This window comes from Narcine bancroftii, chromosome 12, assembly GCF_036971445.1.
Source record: "Narcine bancroftii isolate sNarBan1 chromosome 12, sNarBan1.hap1, whole genome shotgun sequence".
NCBI classification, from domain to species: domain Eukaryota; kingdom Metazoa; phylum Chordata; class Chondrichthyes; order Torpediniformes; family Narcinidae; genus Narcine; species Narcine bancroftii.
The window spans coordinates 40838441-40855711 of record NC_091480.1 but is presented as its reverse complement, the minus strand read 5'-3'; the positions used below and the strand labels follow the sequence as shown (position 1 = coordinate 40855711).

At 41.8% G+C, this 17271-nt stretch overlaps 1 protein-coding gene across 4 annotated transcripts in view; it reads right to left on the bottom strand.

The window, feature by feature from the left end:
- Positions 1–13438: 13438 nt before the first annotated feature.
- Positions 13439–17271, bottom strand: part of cog7 (component of oligomeric golgi complex 7) — a 62061-nt gene continuing 58228 nt past the window's right edge. For all 4 annotated transcript variants that reach the window (XM_069906328.1, XM_069906329.1, XM_069906330.1 and 1 more), the window contains 2 exons: positions 14826–14969; positions 13439–14406 (listed from right to left, as the gene is read on the bottom strand). In XM_069906328.1, the coding sequence (XP_069762429.1) occupies positions 14240–14406; positions 14826–14969 (311 nt within the window). In that variant the 3' untranslated portion in view covers positions 13439–14239. The remainder of the gene's footprint in view (positions 14407–14825; positions 14970–17271) is intronic.

Here is a 17271-nt window from a genome sequence, read left to right as displayed (position 1 = left end):
ATTCCAGGGCAGCAAAACAGACTATTCTCGGATCCAGAGGAAGCACGAAAATTTGCAGAACAACTACAAAACAAGCAGAGAGATGAAGACATGTAATGAGAGTAAAAATGACCACGAACTTTCTGTATGTGTGTATATGGGTATATATATAGGTGTGTATGTATATATGTGTATACATGAGTGTATCCGTATTTAGAGGAAAATATATAGAGTATAGATAAGAATTAATAAGGGAATGAAAGGGAATAGAGGGAATAAGGAGGGAATTAAAAGAGTGACCTTTGTTATATATGAAAATTGAAATCTTTTCCGGGGGGGCTGGGTGGGGAGGAGTTACGGTCACTGCAAAATCAGTTGACGCTTGCAAGTGAATTAGCAAATCCAAATGGAGAGGGGAGATGTGGTTGCCCGGCAAGGGATAAAGGGCAACTCAGGAGGGGGAGGGGAGAATGGGGTTAAAGAAGTTTTAAGTAGGAAAATAAGGAAAATGTTTTATGTTTTAGAAATGTTGTCTTATAAAGTATTCAAAACAAGAAAACAAATGGATAAGAAGGAAAGGTGATGATGGAGAAACGGAAAGGGAAGATAAAAAAAGTATGAAATGGCTACGTTGAACTATATGACTTTAAATATTAACAGAATACATAACCAAATCAAAAGGAAGAAACTGCTAAATTTACTGAAAAAATAAAAAATTGATACAGCATTTGTGCAAGAAACACATTTAACTGAATTGGAGCACAAGAAATTAAAGAGAGATTGGGTAGGACATGTAACAGCAGCGTCATATAATTCAAAAGCAAGAGGAGTAGCTATATTAATCAGTAAAAATATACCAATTAAAATAGAAGAGGAAATAATAGATCCAGCAGGGAGATATGTAATGATAAAATGTCAGATATATTCGGAGTTTTGGAATCTACTCAATGTATATTCTCCTAACGAAGAAGATCAAAAGTTTATGCACGATATTTTTTGAAGATAGAAGATACGCAAGGGAACATAAAGGAGGGGATTTCAATCTTAATTTGGATTCAAATATGGACAAAACTGGGAAAAAAATAAACAGAAAGAACAAAGTAACCAAATTTATAATTAAATCAATGCAAGAAATGCAACTTTTGGATATATGGAGGAAACAACACCCAAAGGAAAAGGAATATTCATATTATTCGGGTAGACATAAAACATACTCAAGAATAGACCTATTTTTGTTATCAGCTAGTATGCAAGATAGAGTAAGAAAAACAGAATATAAAGCTAGAATACTATCGGACCATTCACCCTTAATATTGACAATAGAGTTAGAGGACATCCCTCCAAGAATGTACAGATGGAGATTAAACTCCATGCTACTTAAAAGGCAGGATTTTAGAGAATTCATTGAAAGACAAATTAAAATGTACTTTGAAATAAATACGGAATCAGTGAAAGATAAGTTTATACTATGGGATGCAATGAAAGTGTTCATTAGAGGGCAAATAATAAGTTATGTAACCAAGATGAAGAAGGACTACAATCAGGAAACAGAGCAGTTGGAAAGGGAAATAGTAAATATAGAAAAAGAATTAGCAATGAAGGAAGATACAACTAAAAGAAGAGAATTGGCGGATAAAAAAATAAAATATGAAACACTACAAACATATAAGGTGGAGAAGAATATAATGAAGACAAAACAGAAATATTATGAACTAGGGGAAAAACACATAAAATTCTAGCATGGCAGCTTAAGACAGAACAAGCTAAGAAAATGGTATTGGCATCAAGGAAAAAAAGACAAACAAATCACATATAATCCAACGGAGATTAATGAAAACTTTAGAGAATTCTATGAACAATTATACCAAACTGAAAACGAAGGGAAAGAAGGCAAAATAGATGAATTTTTAACTAAAATTGAACTACCAAAATTACAAATAGAGGAACAAAATAAATTAACAGAACCATTTGAAATAGTAGAAATACAAGAGATAATAAAAAAAATTACCAAATAATAAAACACCAGGAGAGGATGGATTCCCAATAGAATTCTATAAAACATTTAAAGATTTATTAATTCCTCCCCTCCTGGAAGTAATCAACCAGATTGACAAAACACAAAGCTTACCAGATTCATGTAAAACAGCAATAATTACAGTAATACCAAAGCAAGGGAAAGATCCACTCGCACCAGCGTCATATATACCAATATCATTACTTAACACAGATTATAAGATAATAGCTAAACTATTAGCAAACATATTAGCAGATTATGTACCTAAAATGGTAAATCTAGACCAAACTGGATTTATTAAAAAAAGACGGACACAGACAATATTTGTAAATTTATTAACTTAATTCATGCAGTAGAAGGGAGTAAAGCGCCAACAGTAGCAGTTGCTTTAGACGCAGAGAAGGCTTTTGACAGCGTAGAATGGAATTATTTATTCAAAGTATTGCAAAAATTCAGTTTACCAGAGAAGTATATTAATTGGATTAAAGCATTATATAAGGGGCCATTGGTGAAAGTGACAGTAAATGGATATATATCAAAGCATTTAATTTAAGCAGATCAACAAGGCAGGGATGCCCACTATCACCCTTATTGTTCACGTTAGCTATAGAACCACTAGCAGAATTGATAAGAACAGAAAATAATATAAAAGAGATAGAATCAGTCTATTTGCAGACGATGTTATAGTTTACTTAACAGAACCAGAACTATCAATAAAAGAATTATATAAGAAATTGAAGGAATATGGAGAAGTATCAGGTTACAGGATTAACATAAATAAAAGTGAAGCAATGCCAATGAATAATGTGGATTTCTCAAAATTTAAGAAGGAATCACCATTCAGATGGCAAATGCAAGCAATAAGATACCTAGGTATACAAATAAATAAAAATCTCGGCCATCTATATAAACTCAATTATTATCCACTAATGAAAAAATTACAGGGCGATTTAGAGCATTGGAAAGATTTACCACTAACTCTAATAGGAAGGATAAACTGTATTAAAATGAACATTTTCCCAAGGATACTATACCTATTTCAGGCATTGCCAATACACTTGACAGAGAAATTTTTCAAGGAGTTAAAGAAAATAATAAGGAAATTTTTATGGAAAGGGGGGAAACCGAGGATAGCACTAGATAAATTAACAGAATGGTATAAACAAGGAGGCTTACAATTGCCAAACTTTAAAAATTATTATAGAGCCGCACAATTAAGATACCTATCAGATTTTTATCAAACAAGGGAAAAGCCAGATTGGACTAGATTAGAACTAGATAAAATAGGGGAAAAGATACCTGAACATATATTATATAAATGGGATGAAAAATTGGTACAATGTAGGAGTTCTCCAGTATTACATCATCTGCTCAATATTTGGAAGAAGATTCATGTAGAAAGGAATAAAACAAATTACCAATTACCAAAACTAATAATGACGCAAAATCAGTTACTCCCTTTTACAATGGATAACCTTTCCTTTAGAGAATGGGAGAAAAAAGGGATCAAAAGAATAGAAAATTGTTTTTCAGGAAATAGATTATTATCCTTTGAACAAATGAAGGATAAATATAATATAACTCAAGATACAGTGTTGGCATATTACCAATTGAGATCCTACTTGAAGGACAAATTAGGAAGTAGTCTGAGGTTACCAGAGGGAAGTAACTTTGAATATGTGATTACAGATACAATGACAATCAAAAGATTTATAACAAATATGTATATTAAACTGCAAGAAAAGGAGAATGAGGAAACAAATGGGAGAAGTTATGCTCTGGAACGATGAGAAATACAATAAATACGAGGTTACGTATGATACAATATAATTGGATACACATTACACCTCAAAAGTATCTGACAGATGTTTTCGTTGTAAAAAAGAAATGGGAACAACAATTCATGCAATCTGGACATGTGAGAAGGAAAAATTTTGGGAAGATCTAAACCAGATATTAAATAAAATTACAGAAAACAATATACCAAAAAACTCAGAGATCTTCCTCCTAAGTAACATAAAAAATAAAGAATTTGGACTTGATTTGGATGGTGCACAAAAAAGATTTGTTAAGATAGCTCTAGTCATAGCAAAAAAATGTATTATGTCAACCTGGAAATTGGAAGATAATTTGAGAATACAACAATGTAGAAATGAATAAATATATTCCATTAGAAAAAATAACATATAATTTAAGAAATAATATTGAAATATTTGAACAAATATAGGAGCCATACATAAAACACAATAGAGAAAACCTACCAGGGACATCTACCACCTAAATTAACGAAAGGAGAAGGAAATGAAAAGAATTGACTCAGTGGAATTTCTTGTTTATTTTTATTGAATGACAACATTGTTTGACTGGTTTAATGTGCCTTAGATTTTGTACTTTAAATGAATGGGGGGGGAGGTAGGGAGGGTGGGATGGGAGGAGGGAGGGGGGGAGAAAATGACACTGTATATATTTGAAAAGGAAAATGTATGTATCTTGGTCAGTGTGGTTTATGGTGTGAAAAATAAAAAAATTAAAAAAAGGAAATGTAAACAAAAGAAATAAATGTAAACAAATGACTGTGCAAATACAGAAAAATAAATAATCAGTCATAAATTATGCAAAAAAAAAATTAAACATATTTAAAATTCGGTTAGATAAATTTTTACATGATAGAGGAATTATGGGATATGAGGAGAAGGCAGGTAGGTGAAGTTCGGTCATAAATTAGATCAGCCATGATCCTATTGAATGGCGGAGCAGGCTCGATGGGCCATTTTTGGCCTACTCCTGTTCCTACTTCCTATGTTCCTATAACTTCCTATTCCTACCCACACTGGCATATGATTGTTAATGTCTCATTGGCATTTGGAAATATAAAGATACAGAGCGAGTAGGCCAGAATGAAGTGTCCAGAGGTTAAGGCAGGAGAAGGAGCGGGTAGAGCAGAATGAGGTGTCCAGAGGTTAAGGCAGGAGAAGGAGCGGGTAGGCCAGAATGAAGTGTCCAGAGGTTAAGGCAGGAGAAGAGGTCTGCAGTGTGGGGTGGAGAATCCTGATGGAGCAAGTAGGCATGGAGACAAAGCCGACAGAAGAAAGGTTCGGAGTCATGGAGTGCTCAGAACTCGATGTGAATTGGCATGAAAGTGAAGCCTTTACTGAGAACAGAGCATTCTGTCTTTGAGAGTGGAAGGTCGGAGGGAATGGTAAAGACCAGGCAGGAATCAGAGTGGGAGTTAGTGGGATGGGGTGGATCAGGAGATGGAGGGTCAGAAGGATCCAAGGGAGGAAGGAGAGGGTTGGGGAAGTCAGAGGGTGAGAGTTCATGATGGAGGCTCAGACTGTGGGCTGCCAGAATGAGAGGCCATGTCAGAGGCTCAGTCTGGTAGGCCGGCGGAGCCGAGGTGGAGACCTGCATTGCCAAGGTGGACACCTTCATCAGAGGTGTCCCTGCATTCTCCAGGGAGGCAAGCGGTTTCTCTCCGAATTCTATAAATCATCTTCCGATGTTCTGTGGTGGTGAAAGGCGTCTGTTTTGGTTGAAGTTTCTAACTCATTCATTCCCTCGGGATAATTGAACAGCTCATGCTTTTTAACCTCAGTGATACCTGAATCTTCATTCCTAAGCTTTTGGTTTGTATTTGATTTATTACCCTCTCAGCTCAGTGTCTCCACAGCACGCATAAATATTTGTCTGGCCCTTGACAAGATTCTCACTCCTCTTCCCTCTCCGTGTATTTAACTGAAGTTTTAAAACATTTACTGATGGGGAAAATCTCCAGCTATCTTTATTTTTAATGCATTTAATAATCAAGACCTCAGCAAGTCTCACAGCGTCCATAGGAGGCAAAGACATTTTGGGCCCAAGCCCTTCTTCAAGGCATCAAGGTAAATCCAATAAAATTCTTTGGAAATAAGTATTTCATTGTTGCTTAAAAATATGGAGGGAAGTTTTTATTGATGCAACTAACATCTGTTTCAATGATTGCACTGGGGACACTGCATGCTACCGTTGTTGCCACATGCTCACAACTTGCCTGCAGTGGATTGTCCATGTTACACACTCTCTTTCAGACTTCTTGTCCTTCATTGATACCTCTCCCAGATTTGTTCCTTTCTTCACACACTCATACCCCTCTCCTTGGTTCATACTGATGCACTCTAACCCTTTCCACATACCATGTACCTCCACAGTTCATCATTGCCCTCATCCATACACTTGCCCTTACTTGCACTTCCGGGTGGCAAAGAGCAAAATTATAATCAAGGATTTCTTCCTTGCAACATGGATTATTGGTGAACTAACTGGTTTATTTAAAGGCACACGATAGTCCTCTTCACACAGATATATGCCAGGAAGGACTGTGCACCAAGGCTGACCACCATAGGGCAAGTTTTACAGGCCCTTGTCTGGTTTGCTGCCTCCAGCAGTAAAAAAAACCTCCATTTGACCCAAAAAGAAATAAAGTTCATGACATTACATGTCAGAATGAAAAGCAAGATGTGGATTATTTTGTTATCCGGGTGTTCTCAGGGTGAACAGTGTTAGCATTAAGGATTGTGATGTAGAGGTCAGTTTGTCCATCTTGAGGACATGATTTAGCATAGTGGTTCTCAACCTTTTTCTTTCCACTCGCGTACCACTTTAAGTAATCCCTATGCCATAAGTGCTCTATGATTAGTAAGAGATTGCTTAAGACGGTATGTGCTTGGGAGGAATGGCTGAGAATCACTGCTCTAGTCCCAATTGTTACTGAAATATTTTGCTTGAGAAAAATTGTCATTACCTATTTCCTTTGGAGTTATGAAACCATACACATAACAAGCCAATTAGGTGCAATTAAAACAGTGGTTTCAAACTTTTTTTCTTTCCACCCACATAGCACCTTAAGCAATCCTTTAGTAATCACAGACCATCTATGGCACAGGGATTACTTAAAGTGGAAAGAAAAAAGGTTGAGAATCACAAAGTTAGCAGCTTTTGAAAATTGGTTCCCTGTGTAGAAGTCTGTTCTGGTTTCGGAATTCAATGCTTTGCTCTTCCTCTGTGCAAGGAGATGAGGCTGTTGGTGTTTCTCCAGGACATGCCACTCCCATGACCCTCTCACTCCAGATTCCACCTTATGGCCCTTGGACCCTGTGGTTGGATATGATTGGTAAGACTGTACCAAGGAGCACGGAACAGCACAATGACATCCCGACACCTGCTGGGTGAACTGCAGGGCGCCCTTGCACTGACACAGGACAGTGCCATTTGGCTCGATAAATCTGTTGCTTGTGTGGGCCTTGTATCAACACTAAGCTGCTCTGGACAGAGAGGGAATTAATGTGAGTAGCCAGGGAAGTCAAGAGTAGCCCTCAACTCCAGACCCCATCTCTCTGTGCTAGATGTAATGAATGTCTGGCTGTCCAGTATCCCTGAGAAGGCAATGTATGTACTTCCCAAAACAGTGGCAACCATCAGGAGGAAACTCTTGTGAACAATCACTTCCACGAAGGTCCAGGTTATAAACAATAGCCACTGTGGACATGTTAGAACAGTCACTGACTTGGAACTTGTGGGAAGTAGTGATGCCAGCAGATAGATCCTGGTGCCTGAGATGCCTCCTGATCTTCACTGCTGAAACCAATTCTCCCTGGTTACATTGGTTGGGAGTCCCCTTAGAAGCAGCATTGAGCAGCAAAATGGGAAATGTCATAGAAGAAAACAGTGTGCAAATAGCCGGTCCAGCCCACCGAATCCACACCGACCATCAAAAATCCACTTGCACAAAACCTATACTAATCATATTATTCTCTGAAATTCTTGTCAGCTGTTCCCAGAGTCCACTGCTCACTTACACATTGGGTCCAATTAATCTGCTTAACTCACATCTCTGACATGTAGAGAAAATCAACTCCGTCACAAACTCCACACTCAAAACACCCACGGTCAGTATTGAATCAGAGATCTGCTATATCTGCTTGGAAAGATCCTATGGTGAGGATTTTTTTTTAATTTCAAAGAAACGCTTTATTCATATTAAACTATACACATAACAATGCAGAGCTTTCATTACATGTATTGTGTTCTCACATCTACATTCTACATGCAAAGCACCAATGCCATTTATGGCCTCTTTGGACAACACACACACTGTGTTTGAGGGGCTGTTATACAGGACCCAGCCCCTCAGTGCCTAGTGGCAGCAGGATTTTAGATTCCATTCCTTCCCCACAAACCCTTGCATTAGCTTCCCCAAGTTTCAGAGTATCCTTTAACATCTGCTCCTTCAGACCTTGTTGTTCAAAGTTCAAATATATTGTCAGAGAACATGCATGGTATCACATGCAACCCTGAGATTCTTTTTCCTGTGGACAAGGCAAAATTTCTGCTCATCAGTAGCAGGTGGTAGTAGGCTTAGCCTAGGGGGCCTGTCCGAACCACTTGCACACCAATGTAACCACTTGTCAATATGGGTTCACATTGGTCCTGGGTCCACCCGTCAATCAAGGCTCGCGCAAGTACTGCATCTGATGTAGACCTGTTGCTGTGGTAGACACATTTGAACTCTCTCCGCACTAATCCCAACCTCACCATCAAACCCGCAGACAAGGGTGGCATTATTGTGGTGTGGCGCAGTTTTCTATCTGGCCAAAGCCAGACAGCAGCTCTCAGACACCTCCACTTACTTACTCCTTCAACAGGAACCCCCCAAACTACTATCTCAGGCACTATATCTGACTTCATCACTTCTCTAGCAAGGTCTCCAACCTCATTGTTTCCCAACCCCACACTGCCTGTTTCTACTGCCTATCCAAGTTCCACAAATGCAAATATCCCGGCAGACCCAACATTTCCGTGCATTCCTGCCCCACCAAACTTGTATCCACTTACCTCAATTCTGTGTTGTCCCCCCAGACCAGTCCCTCCCCAGCTACATCCAGGTTACTTCACACACCCTCCATCACTTCAACAACTTCCAGTTCCCTGAACTCGACCGCCTCAAGTTTACCATGGACGTCCAATCACTATACACCTCCATCCCCCATACAGAAGGCTTCGAAGCCCTTCCCTTCTTTCTAGACAATCAACCTAACCAATCCCCCTCCACCACCACCCTCCTCCTCCGGCTGGCAGAACTTGTCTTCACTCGCAGTAACTTCTTCTTTGACTCAACCCACTCTCTCCAGGTTAAAGGGGTAGCCATGGGTACCCTCATGGGCCCCAACTATGTCTGCCTTTTTGTTGGTTACATGGAGAAATCCATGCCTCAGCCCTACATAGGCAAGGCCCCTCAACTCTTCCTCTTCTACATCGATTACTTCTTTAGTGCTGCCTCATGTACCCACGATGACCTCGTCAACTTCATCCACTTTGTTGCCAACTTCCACCCCGACCTCAAATTCACTTGGCTCGTCTAGCAACATTCTCCCCTTTCCCGATCTTAGGAGACAAACTCGCGACAGACATCCACAAACCCACCAACTCTCACAGCTACCTCGACTACACCTCTTCACATTATTACGAGCTCCTGCTTTTATGTGCCACTTTAAGGGTTAACACAGGCTGCAAACTTCTCACAGCAAAACCTTTCACAGCTCACAGACAGAAAGGCACCATTAAATATTGACTGTAAACAGAGTAATGTTCTGTAAGACAAGAGAACAATGGTGTTTATTCAGGAGAACCAGATATGTGATTGAAAGTAATGTGATTGGGACACTTGAAGAAGCGGGATTGATTACTGAGCAACCAGAGATCTGCAAGACACAAAGATGGGGTGACTGAGTGAAATGGACACTTCTGCTAGTTCTCCTTGTCAGAAGTATTGACCCACCGTGACCATACTAATAGTCATTTTGATAAATATCTGGGTAAAGGAAGCAGGAGGATTCCTGCATTTGGATTGTGACCATTTTGATGGTCATTTCATCTGACCCCTGCCTGGGGTTTGGAAGCATAGTGGAAGTCACACGTTTCCTTTCCCTATGCAAGGAAGAGGGGAGATGTGACAATCATTCATATGAAAAGACAGTTCTCTGAAAGCAACTCAACAAGTCTGATCACAGGCTCTCTCACCTCCTTCATAATTACTTCTGAAGGTCAGTTTAAAAGTTTGAGTTGATTTTTTTTTACCAAATATTTTTGTTGAAATTTACAATTATACAAAATTAAACCATACAGTTACGTTTTACGATACAATTGCAGAAGAAAGAAAAACCCATATGGTCAAAACCCCTTCCATTTAGCAAGTTTAAAAAAAACCTAAAGTGGGTATCAAGTGACGACAACTCGGAAACTGACAACACAGCATCAAAGTTCAGATTCGTCTTTAGATTATGGTAATGGTCCATAAAAGGACCCCATGACTATAAAAAAATTAGTATTTGAATTTTTAATGGGTATCTAATTTTTTCTAAATTTGAACAGGATATAATATCATTTAACCATTGTGTACAAGTAGGTGAAGTGTTATCCTTCCATTTGATCAATATGGCTCTCAATGAAGTAAAAGATAAAATTTGGTTTTGAAATTAAGACAATAAAACATCATCAAATAATGCAAACAGAGCAATTAAAGGGCAAGGTTTCAATTTAACCTTGAGAATTCAATATCTTTCCAAAATTTTTCTAGACTAGGAAAAAATCAAAATAGGCGAACGAAGGAAGCCTCCACAATTTTACATTTGTCACATACATCATTTGTATCAGAATAAAAATGAGATCATTTAGCTTGAGATAAATGTACTCTATGGACCACTTTAAATTGAAACAGTGTTATGCACAAAGGGAGGTCCCTATTAATCAAATTGCTCCTGGATCCAAACTAAAGAGGCTGTTCTTAAATCAAGCAAATTATTATAAAAAAATATAAAGACATCATTTCTAAGACTGAACTTTGAATTTACTTTCCCGAATTGTTCCTGGAATGGTTTGAGTATTACACACACACACACACACATAGGTATATTCGTGCATAGTTGGGGCTTAAGTTTAGTTGTTATATTATTAATAAATATAGTTTTAAAAATAAGTCTTGGTGAATTTCTATTGCTGCTATTCTGTGACGTTACAACACCCTGTCCTCTGTAAAGATTCCATTCCTTTCTCTCAATTCCTCTGTTATGGCGACGTTTCCACGAGTGTGGACCAGGGAGAGCTGGGAGCAGAGACACAGCACTTCCCTGCAGGGTCCAACTACTCAGTCCTACTTCCAACGGCTCTGTACAGGCTTTAAATGGCCTGGTAAGGGAGCCAACAGTGTTTCATTTGAAATCTTGCGACACGGGTCTGGGACCAAGATGGCGGCGCCTGTGTTTGGCAGAGGCCTCGAGGAGTTGTAGACTCTGGGGGAGCGGCAGACTGGTGCACTGCATGTTGAGAAGGAGAAGCAGACGAGACGACACTAAGTACAGTAACCACGGTGGCAGACTTGTGAGGGGCTGTGCAGCTGAAAGACAAACACAGGTGGCAAGCTGTTGGCGATTTGCAGACGAGGAACCCACAAAGGTTGTGGGCTGCGGTTAACTTGATGTTAAAGGACTCACACCAAGATGCAGGTTGCTGCTTGTTAGAACCAGGATTTGGAACCGGGATTCGAGAGGATGCTGATGGCAAGGAAGGCTCCTGAAGGCTTCCTCATTGTGTCAGAGGTTTGGATCTGGGCTTAGGTTGCCGATAGTTTGAATTGAACTGGCTTCGTGCAGCTATGGAGGCAAATCCAGACTCTTTTGCTTCTCTTTTTCTGTCTGTAATGAACACTGGGCAATACTGATGGTGAATCTTTGTTTGCCTTATATTTGCCAGAGGAATGGCGACTTGCAGTCAAAGGACTCACAGCAGGTTGCAGACTGCTGGAGAGGCACCAGGTATCCGAACAGAGATGTGAGAGGGTGCTGGAGGCTTCCTGATCGTGTCAGAGCTGTGTATCTGGAGCTCAGGTTGCTGGGTTTGGACTGAAGGCTGTGGAGGCTGCGGGAGTGCTAGAGGCAAAGCCATGGGCATTCAGTGACCCGGGGGGGGGGGGGGGGGGAGGGGGTAGGGAACACTCATTTACTTCTCTTTCTCTGATTGTAGGGGGCAATTTCTACTGATTGCAAATCTTTGTCTGCCTTCCGGTGGACTAAGGAAATTTAATTTTCAGTATTATGCGGCACACATGACAATAAAATAATCTTGAATAAAGGCATTTTTGTGTAATATTCCATTTCTGTTTATGCATGACAATAAATAGTATCTTCATCTAAATGCATGCCAACTCTCCACAAACCAGCTCCAACCACCATCCTGGATACATACTGGATACAAAAAAAGTGAAGGAGCACACAACTCTCCAGGACACCCATACCCTCAGAGCATCCCATCCAGACTTGTCCAAAGCTGCAGACTGTCCGACACTGGAAAAACTTTCCAATTATGCAGTGCCTTCAGAAGAACTCAACACAGAGCCAGGTAAGAAGGATATCACAGTAGAGTTGAAACTTCAGAGAGCTTCAGCAGCTGGAGAGTATGTTCAATGAGAAGTTGGACAATCTCAGAATGTTACAAGTCCAGAGGACCCCAAAACCCAGCAGCAATAGATATTCACCACGGCAAAGGGTTACTTAAACAAACGTTGCTTTTAAATATCTTTGAACATGAAAATAGAATCAAACTTTAACTTATCTCTATTGACTCACTTAACCCCCTTCTAATTCTAAGCGCATGTGTGTGTAAGTTCAGAAAAGTTCTTTGGCTCACAGTCCAATCTCACTGTTTGCAGGCAATTCTTATACTGTGCACAGAATTTAACATTAATAAAGTTCACCAGGCTTTGGTGCTTAACAGGTAAATGGTTACCCCTCAGGAAGGTTCTTGTTAGTTTTCAGAGAGTTTTCTTGTTCCAGGACATCCACAACTGATTTCTTTTTAATCAGTCACTCCAGTGTCTTGCTGACAAAACTTGCCCCCTTTCGGGTTCTCCAGATGATAACCGCTTTCTTTCAGGTCACTACAGAGTTCCTTTTAGTTTCTCCTATTCCAAGGGAAACACCAGACAGCCAGTCCTCTCCTCCTGCATGAACCACAAGGGCTTTGACCAGGCAGTCTTCCAAAAGCTTGCCAGCATGTCCTGTCCAAATCCCAGCTATGATCTGCTGGCTGTAACACTCTGGAACTGATGTCTGTGTCTCTCCTCTCTCTCCCTCCCTCCGACTGAGAGCAAAGCCTGTTTTTTTTCTGTTCTCTGCCTACAAAGATCACACAACCTTCCAGACAGTAAATTCTTTTTCCAGAGCTGCCTGTTGATACATTTGTTGCCTTCTGCAAATAACACTCCATTACTGAAATCTCTGAGCACTCTTGTAAAAGCTCCTGCAAAAACTGTTTTAAAGTGCTTGTGTGTGACCTGCTCTAACAAACCTTTCCCAATTTATCTCCCAAAACACATTTATATACTCTGTCACAAGAATAAATTAGTACATTCTCGCATTTTTTTTAAAAAAATGGTAATTTATTTTATTTCTTAATGCTAACAAAATATAAATACTCCCACTTTTGAATTACCCAATGACAGCAGTCGACACAGACCAAAATATCTCATTTTTCCCACCAGCCCTCGAGCATTTTAATTGGGTCTTCATAGCATCGTGCAACCATGCCTTTCCATCTTGCACAATTTTGGTCAGTGGTATATTCTCCTGTTGTTGTTCAGCCAATGTCGAGGAAGGCTATGAAGAGGGAAACTGTAACCGCCTCTCTCCAAAGTCATTTACAATGAGAAGAGTGATTCCAGCCTTGAGAACTTTGAACATCACTTGAAACACACCCACAAACATTTCCTCAACATATTATCACCACTGTGAGTTTCTCTACCGCCACTTTAGAAGACATTGGCTCTCTTGATCTCCTCTGATGCACTCCTGTGGTTCATTTTCAGTCACATAAGCTACCCAGGATCATTCTCTTGCAGGTACAATTCCTCCAAGGATCAGCATCGAAGGACTAACTGAGTTGGTGGTCATCTGTGGATCATGGTGTTGTTCAACTTCCTCTTCCCTAACCTAGAGATATCAGCAATACTCGACTTACCAATCCTGGCCTTTTCAACCTGACTGCAGATTGATACTTAGTGTCAAAAGCTTCAATTACTAAGTTCACCATATCAGGACAGAAGACTCTCAACAATTGATCTGCCAGATTTGCAGAATTATGGTCTTCCTCAATAAGAATGAAAAAACAAAGGATGTAAAGTGTGTGTCCACAATATCACTGCAGAGGTCTAGCTGTTGGTCAGTACTGAATGCTTCTCATGGCTGTTATGGCACCAGTCAGTCTCCGTGGGAGCCCCTTGGCAGCTTGTCTGAATTCCTCTGGCTTCGCTTTCAAGGCCGTCGCGATCTGCTGCAGAGTTCGGGATGGTTGCAGGCCAAGAGCATCCATGACATTGCTGAGGTAATCTGGGAACAGGAATATATGCAGGAAGATTAATTGCAAAGCTACTTAATGATACCTTGTACAAATGTAGCATCAGGGCAGAGAAGAGCAACAGGGTGACCTAAAGGAAGACTCAAAGTAACATCAGCTTCAGAGATCAGAAATAGCTATGGAAAATAAGAAGTTCAATAGTTGAGGAAGGGGGATGCATAATGCTTGTTTCTATTACAGTGAGAGCATACTTACCGCTGAAAGAAATAAGAAATTGAAGTTTAGAAAAACATTCCTATTCAGGTCTATGATGCAAGTGTAGTAGAATCAAGGTACTGATCAGGTTCTTCAAAACAAGCACAATGCATGAGGTGCCCATCAGCCACTTCCTGCATTGTAATGAAGCGATGAATAAAATATGAATGCTGCTCATTGTTTACAAGTCACTCACCAATGTCGGTGATGAGTTGCTTGGTGGCATGTGGGGTAAGCTCGGAGATCTGGAGAATGGATTCACAGTAAGTATTCATCGTTGCCCTGGCAATGGAGCCCAGCCAGTAATCAGCCATGTTGTCCAGTTCTGGTACCTCATCACCTGGAAGAGATATGAAGTGCATAAGTGGAGCAAATAGGCAATCTTCATCAGCAAGAGGCCGCCAACTGATAACAGCCATGCAAATTTTATTGTATTCGGTCCACATTTATTGCTAATTCAACTGAATATTTAATTATTCCATTCACCTGCTTCTCTCCAAACACAAATACTTAATTGTTCCTCCTCACATAAATGTCGACACCATGCCAAAATTGCAACTATTCTAGACCCCAGACTACACCTGCTCATATTCAGTCTTACACACAAGTTCATCTCACAACTCTTACAAAGACCTGCACCGGCTTCACTTCCAAGGCAGAGTTGTATTGTTTCCCAGCAGAATTTGCAGATGGTCATCTCTCTCCTTGGGTCACACTGAGAAGCTCACTTCCCAGATCCAGGCTGCCTTCACACTCCTCTACAATGATTTTGCATTCACATCACTGACACTGACCACCAACTCACCACAGGACAACACCGAATCCCCCTTCAGGTCACCACAGAATGACACTAACGCTCTATGCCCAGTAACTCCCCGACATGGGGTCCCCGCTCCTCGCCCGACATGGGGTCCCCACTCCTCGCCCCCTGCCCGACACAGGGTCCCCGCTCCTCGCTCCCCCACCCAACACGGGGTCCCTGCTCCTCAACCGACACCGCGTCCCCTCTCCCCAACTGACACCGGGTCCCCAGTCCCCAACCGACCCCAGGACCCTGCTCTTCACTCATCAATACGGGATCCCTGCTCCTCACTCTCCGACCGACACCGGGTCCCTTCTCCTCACTCTCCGACCGACACCGGGTCCCCGCTCCTCACTCTCCGACCGACACCGGGTCCCCGCTCCTCACTCTCCGACCGACACCGGGTCCCCGCTCCTCACTCTCCGACCGACACCGGGTCCCCGCTCCTCACTCTCTGACCGACACCGGGTCCCTGCTCCTCACTCACCGACACCAGGTCCCCGCTCCTCACTTACCCACACCGGGTCCCCGCTCCTCACTCACCCACACCGGGTCCCCGCTCCTCACTCACCCACACCGGGTCCCCGCTCCTCACTCACCCACACCGGGTCCCCGCTCCTCACTCACCCACACCGGGTCCCCGCTCCTCACTCACCCACACCGGGTCCCCGCTCCTCACTCACCCACACCGGGTCCCCGCTCCTCACTCACCCACACCGGGTCCCCGCTCCTCACTCACCCACACCGGGTCCCCGCTCCTCACTCACCCACACCGGGTCCCCGCTCCTCACTCACCCACACCGGGTCCCCGCTCCTCACTCACCCACACCGGGTCCCCGCTCCTCACTCACCCACACCGGGTCCCCGCTCCTCACTCACCCACACCGGGTCCCCGCTCCTCACTCACCCACACCGGGTCCCCGCTCCTCACTCACCCACACCGGGTCCCCGCTCCTCACTCACCCACACCGGGTCCCCGCTCCTCACTCACCCACACCGGGTCCCCGCTCCTCACTCACCCACACCGGGACCCCGCTCCTCACTCACTGACACTGGGACCCCGCTCCTCACTCACCGACACTGGCTCTTCGCTCTTCAATCACTGACTCTGGGTCATCTTCCCCTTTCTCCTGTTACTGTGCCAATACTGGGTCCAATTTTCTAACTTGCCTTGGACCCTCTTGACTTAAACCCTTTCAGAGCTGCCTTTCACACAATGGCTTTACTATAAATTATAGCAACTGCACTTAGTTACCATTTCAAAAACTCAGCAATGTAAGTCAGATAGGATCTTCCTTCACTAAATCTGTGCTAACTATCCTTGATCAATCTTTGTCTTTCCAAGTGTAGATTGAATCCTGTCCCTCAAGATATTTTCCAATAATTTCTTCACCTGGCCTGTCATTACTTGGCTTTTTCCTGCTGCCTTTTTTGATCTACATTTGCTGTCTTCCAGTCAATGTCATCTCACTTGTGGCTACCAAAGATTTAAGAATCTGATAGGGCTCCAACCATCTCCTCTTTCACCTCCCACAGCAGCCTAGCTAAGATATTAATACCTCACGCCTACCTTCCTCATCTACATTTCCCTCACTTCTCTCAACGTTTCTTATCAAGTTTATTATTAAAAGATGCTTAAAAGTCAAACTCAGACTCTTGAACAAGCCTCATAGCCCTTTCAAACTGCACTCGCATGCAGTATTAACATTTGAGAATTTGGTAACTTTGAACCTCACCACCAGAACTCATCCCAAGTGGATAATGATCGAATGTTGAGACTTTGATTTGGTCATGCAGTTGGAAGACCAAATGCTTTTGCAGTGAAATGCCTGAAGCAAGG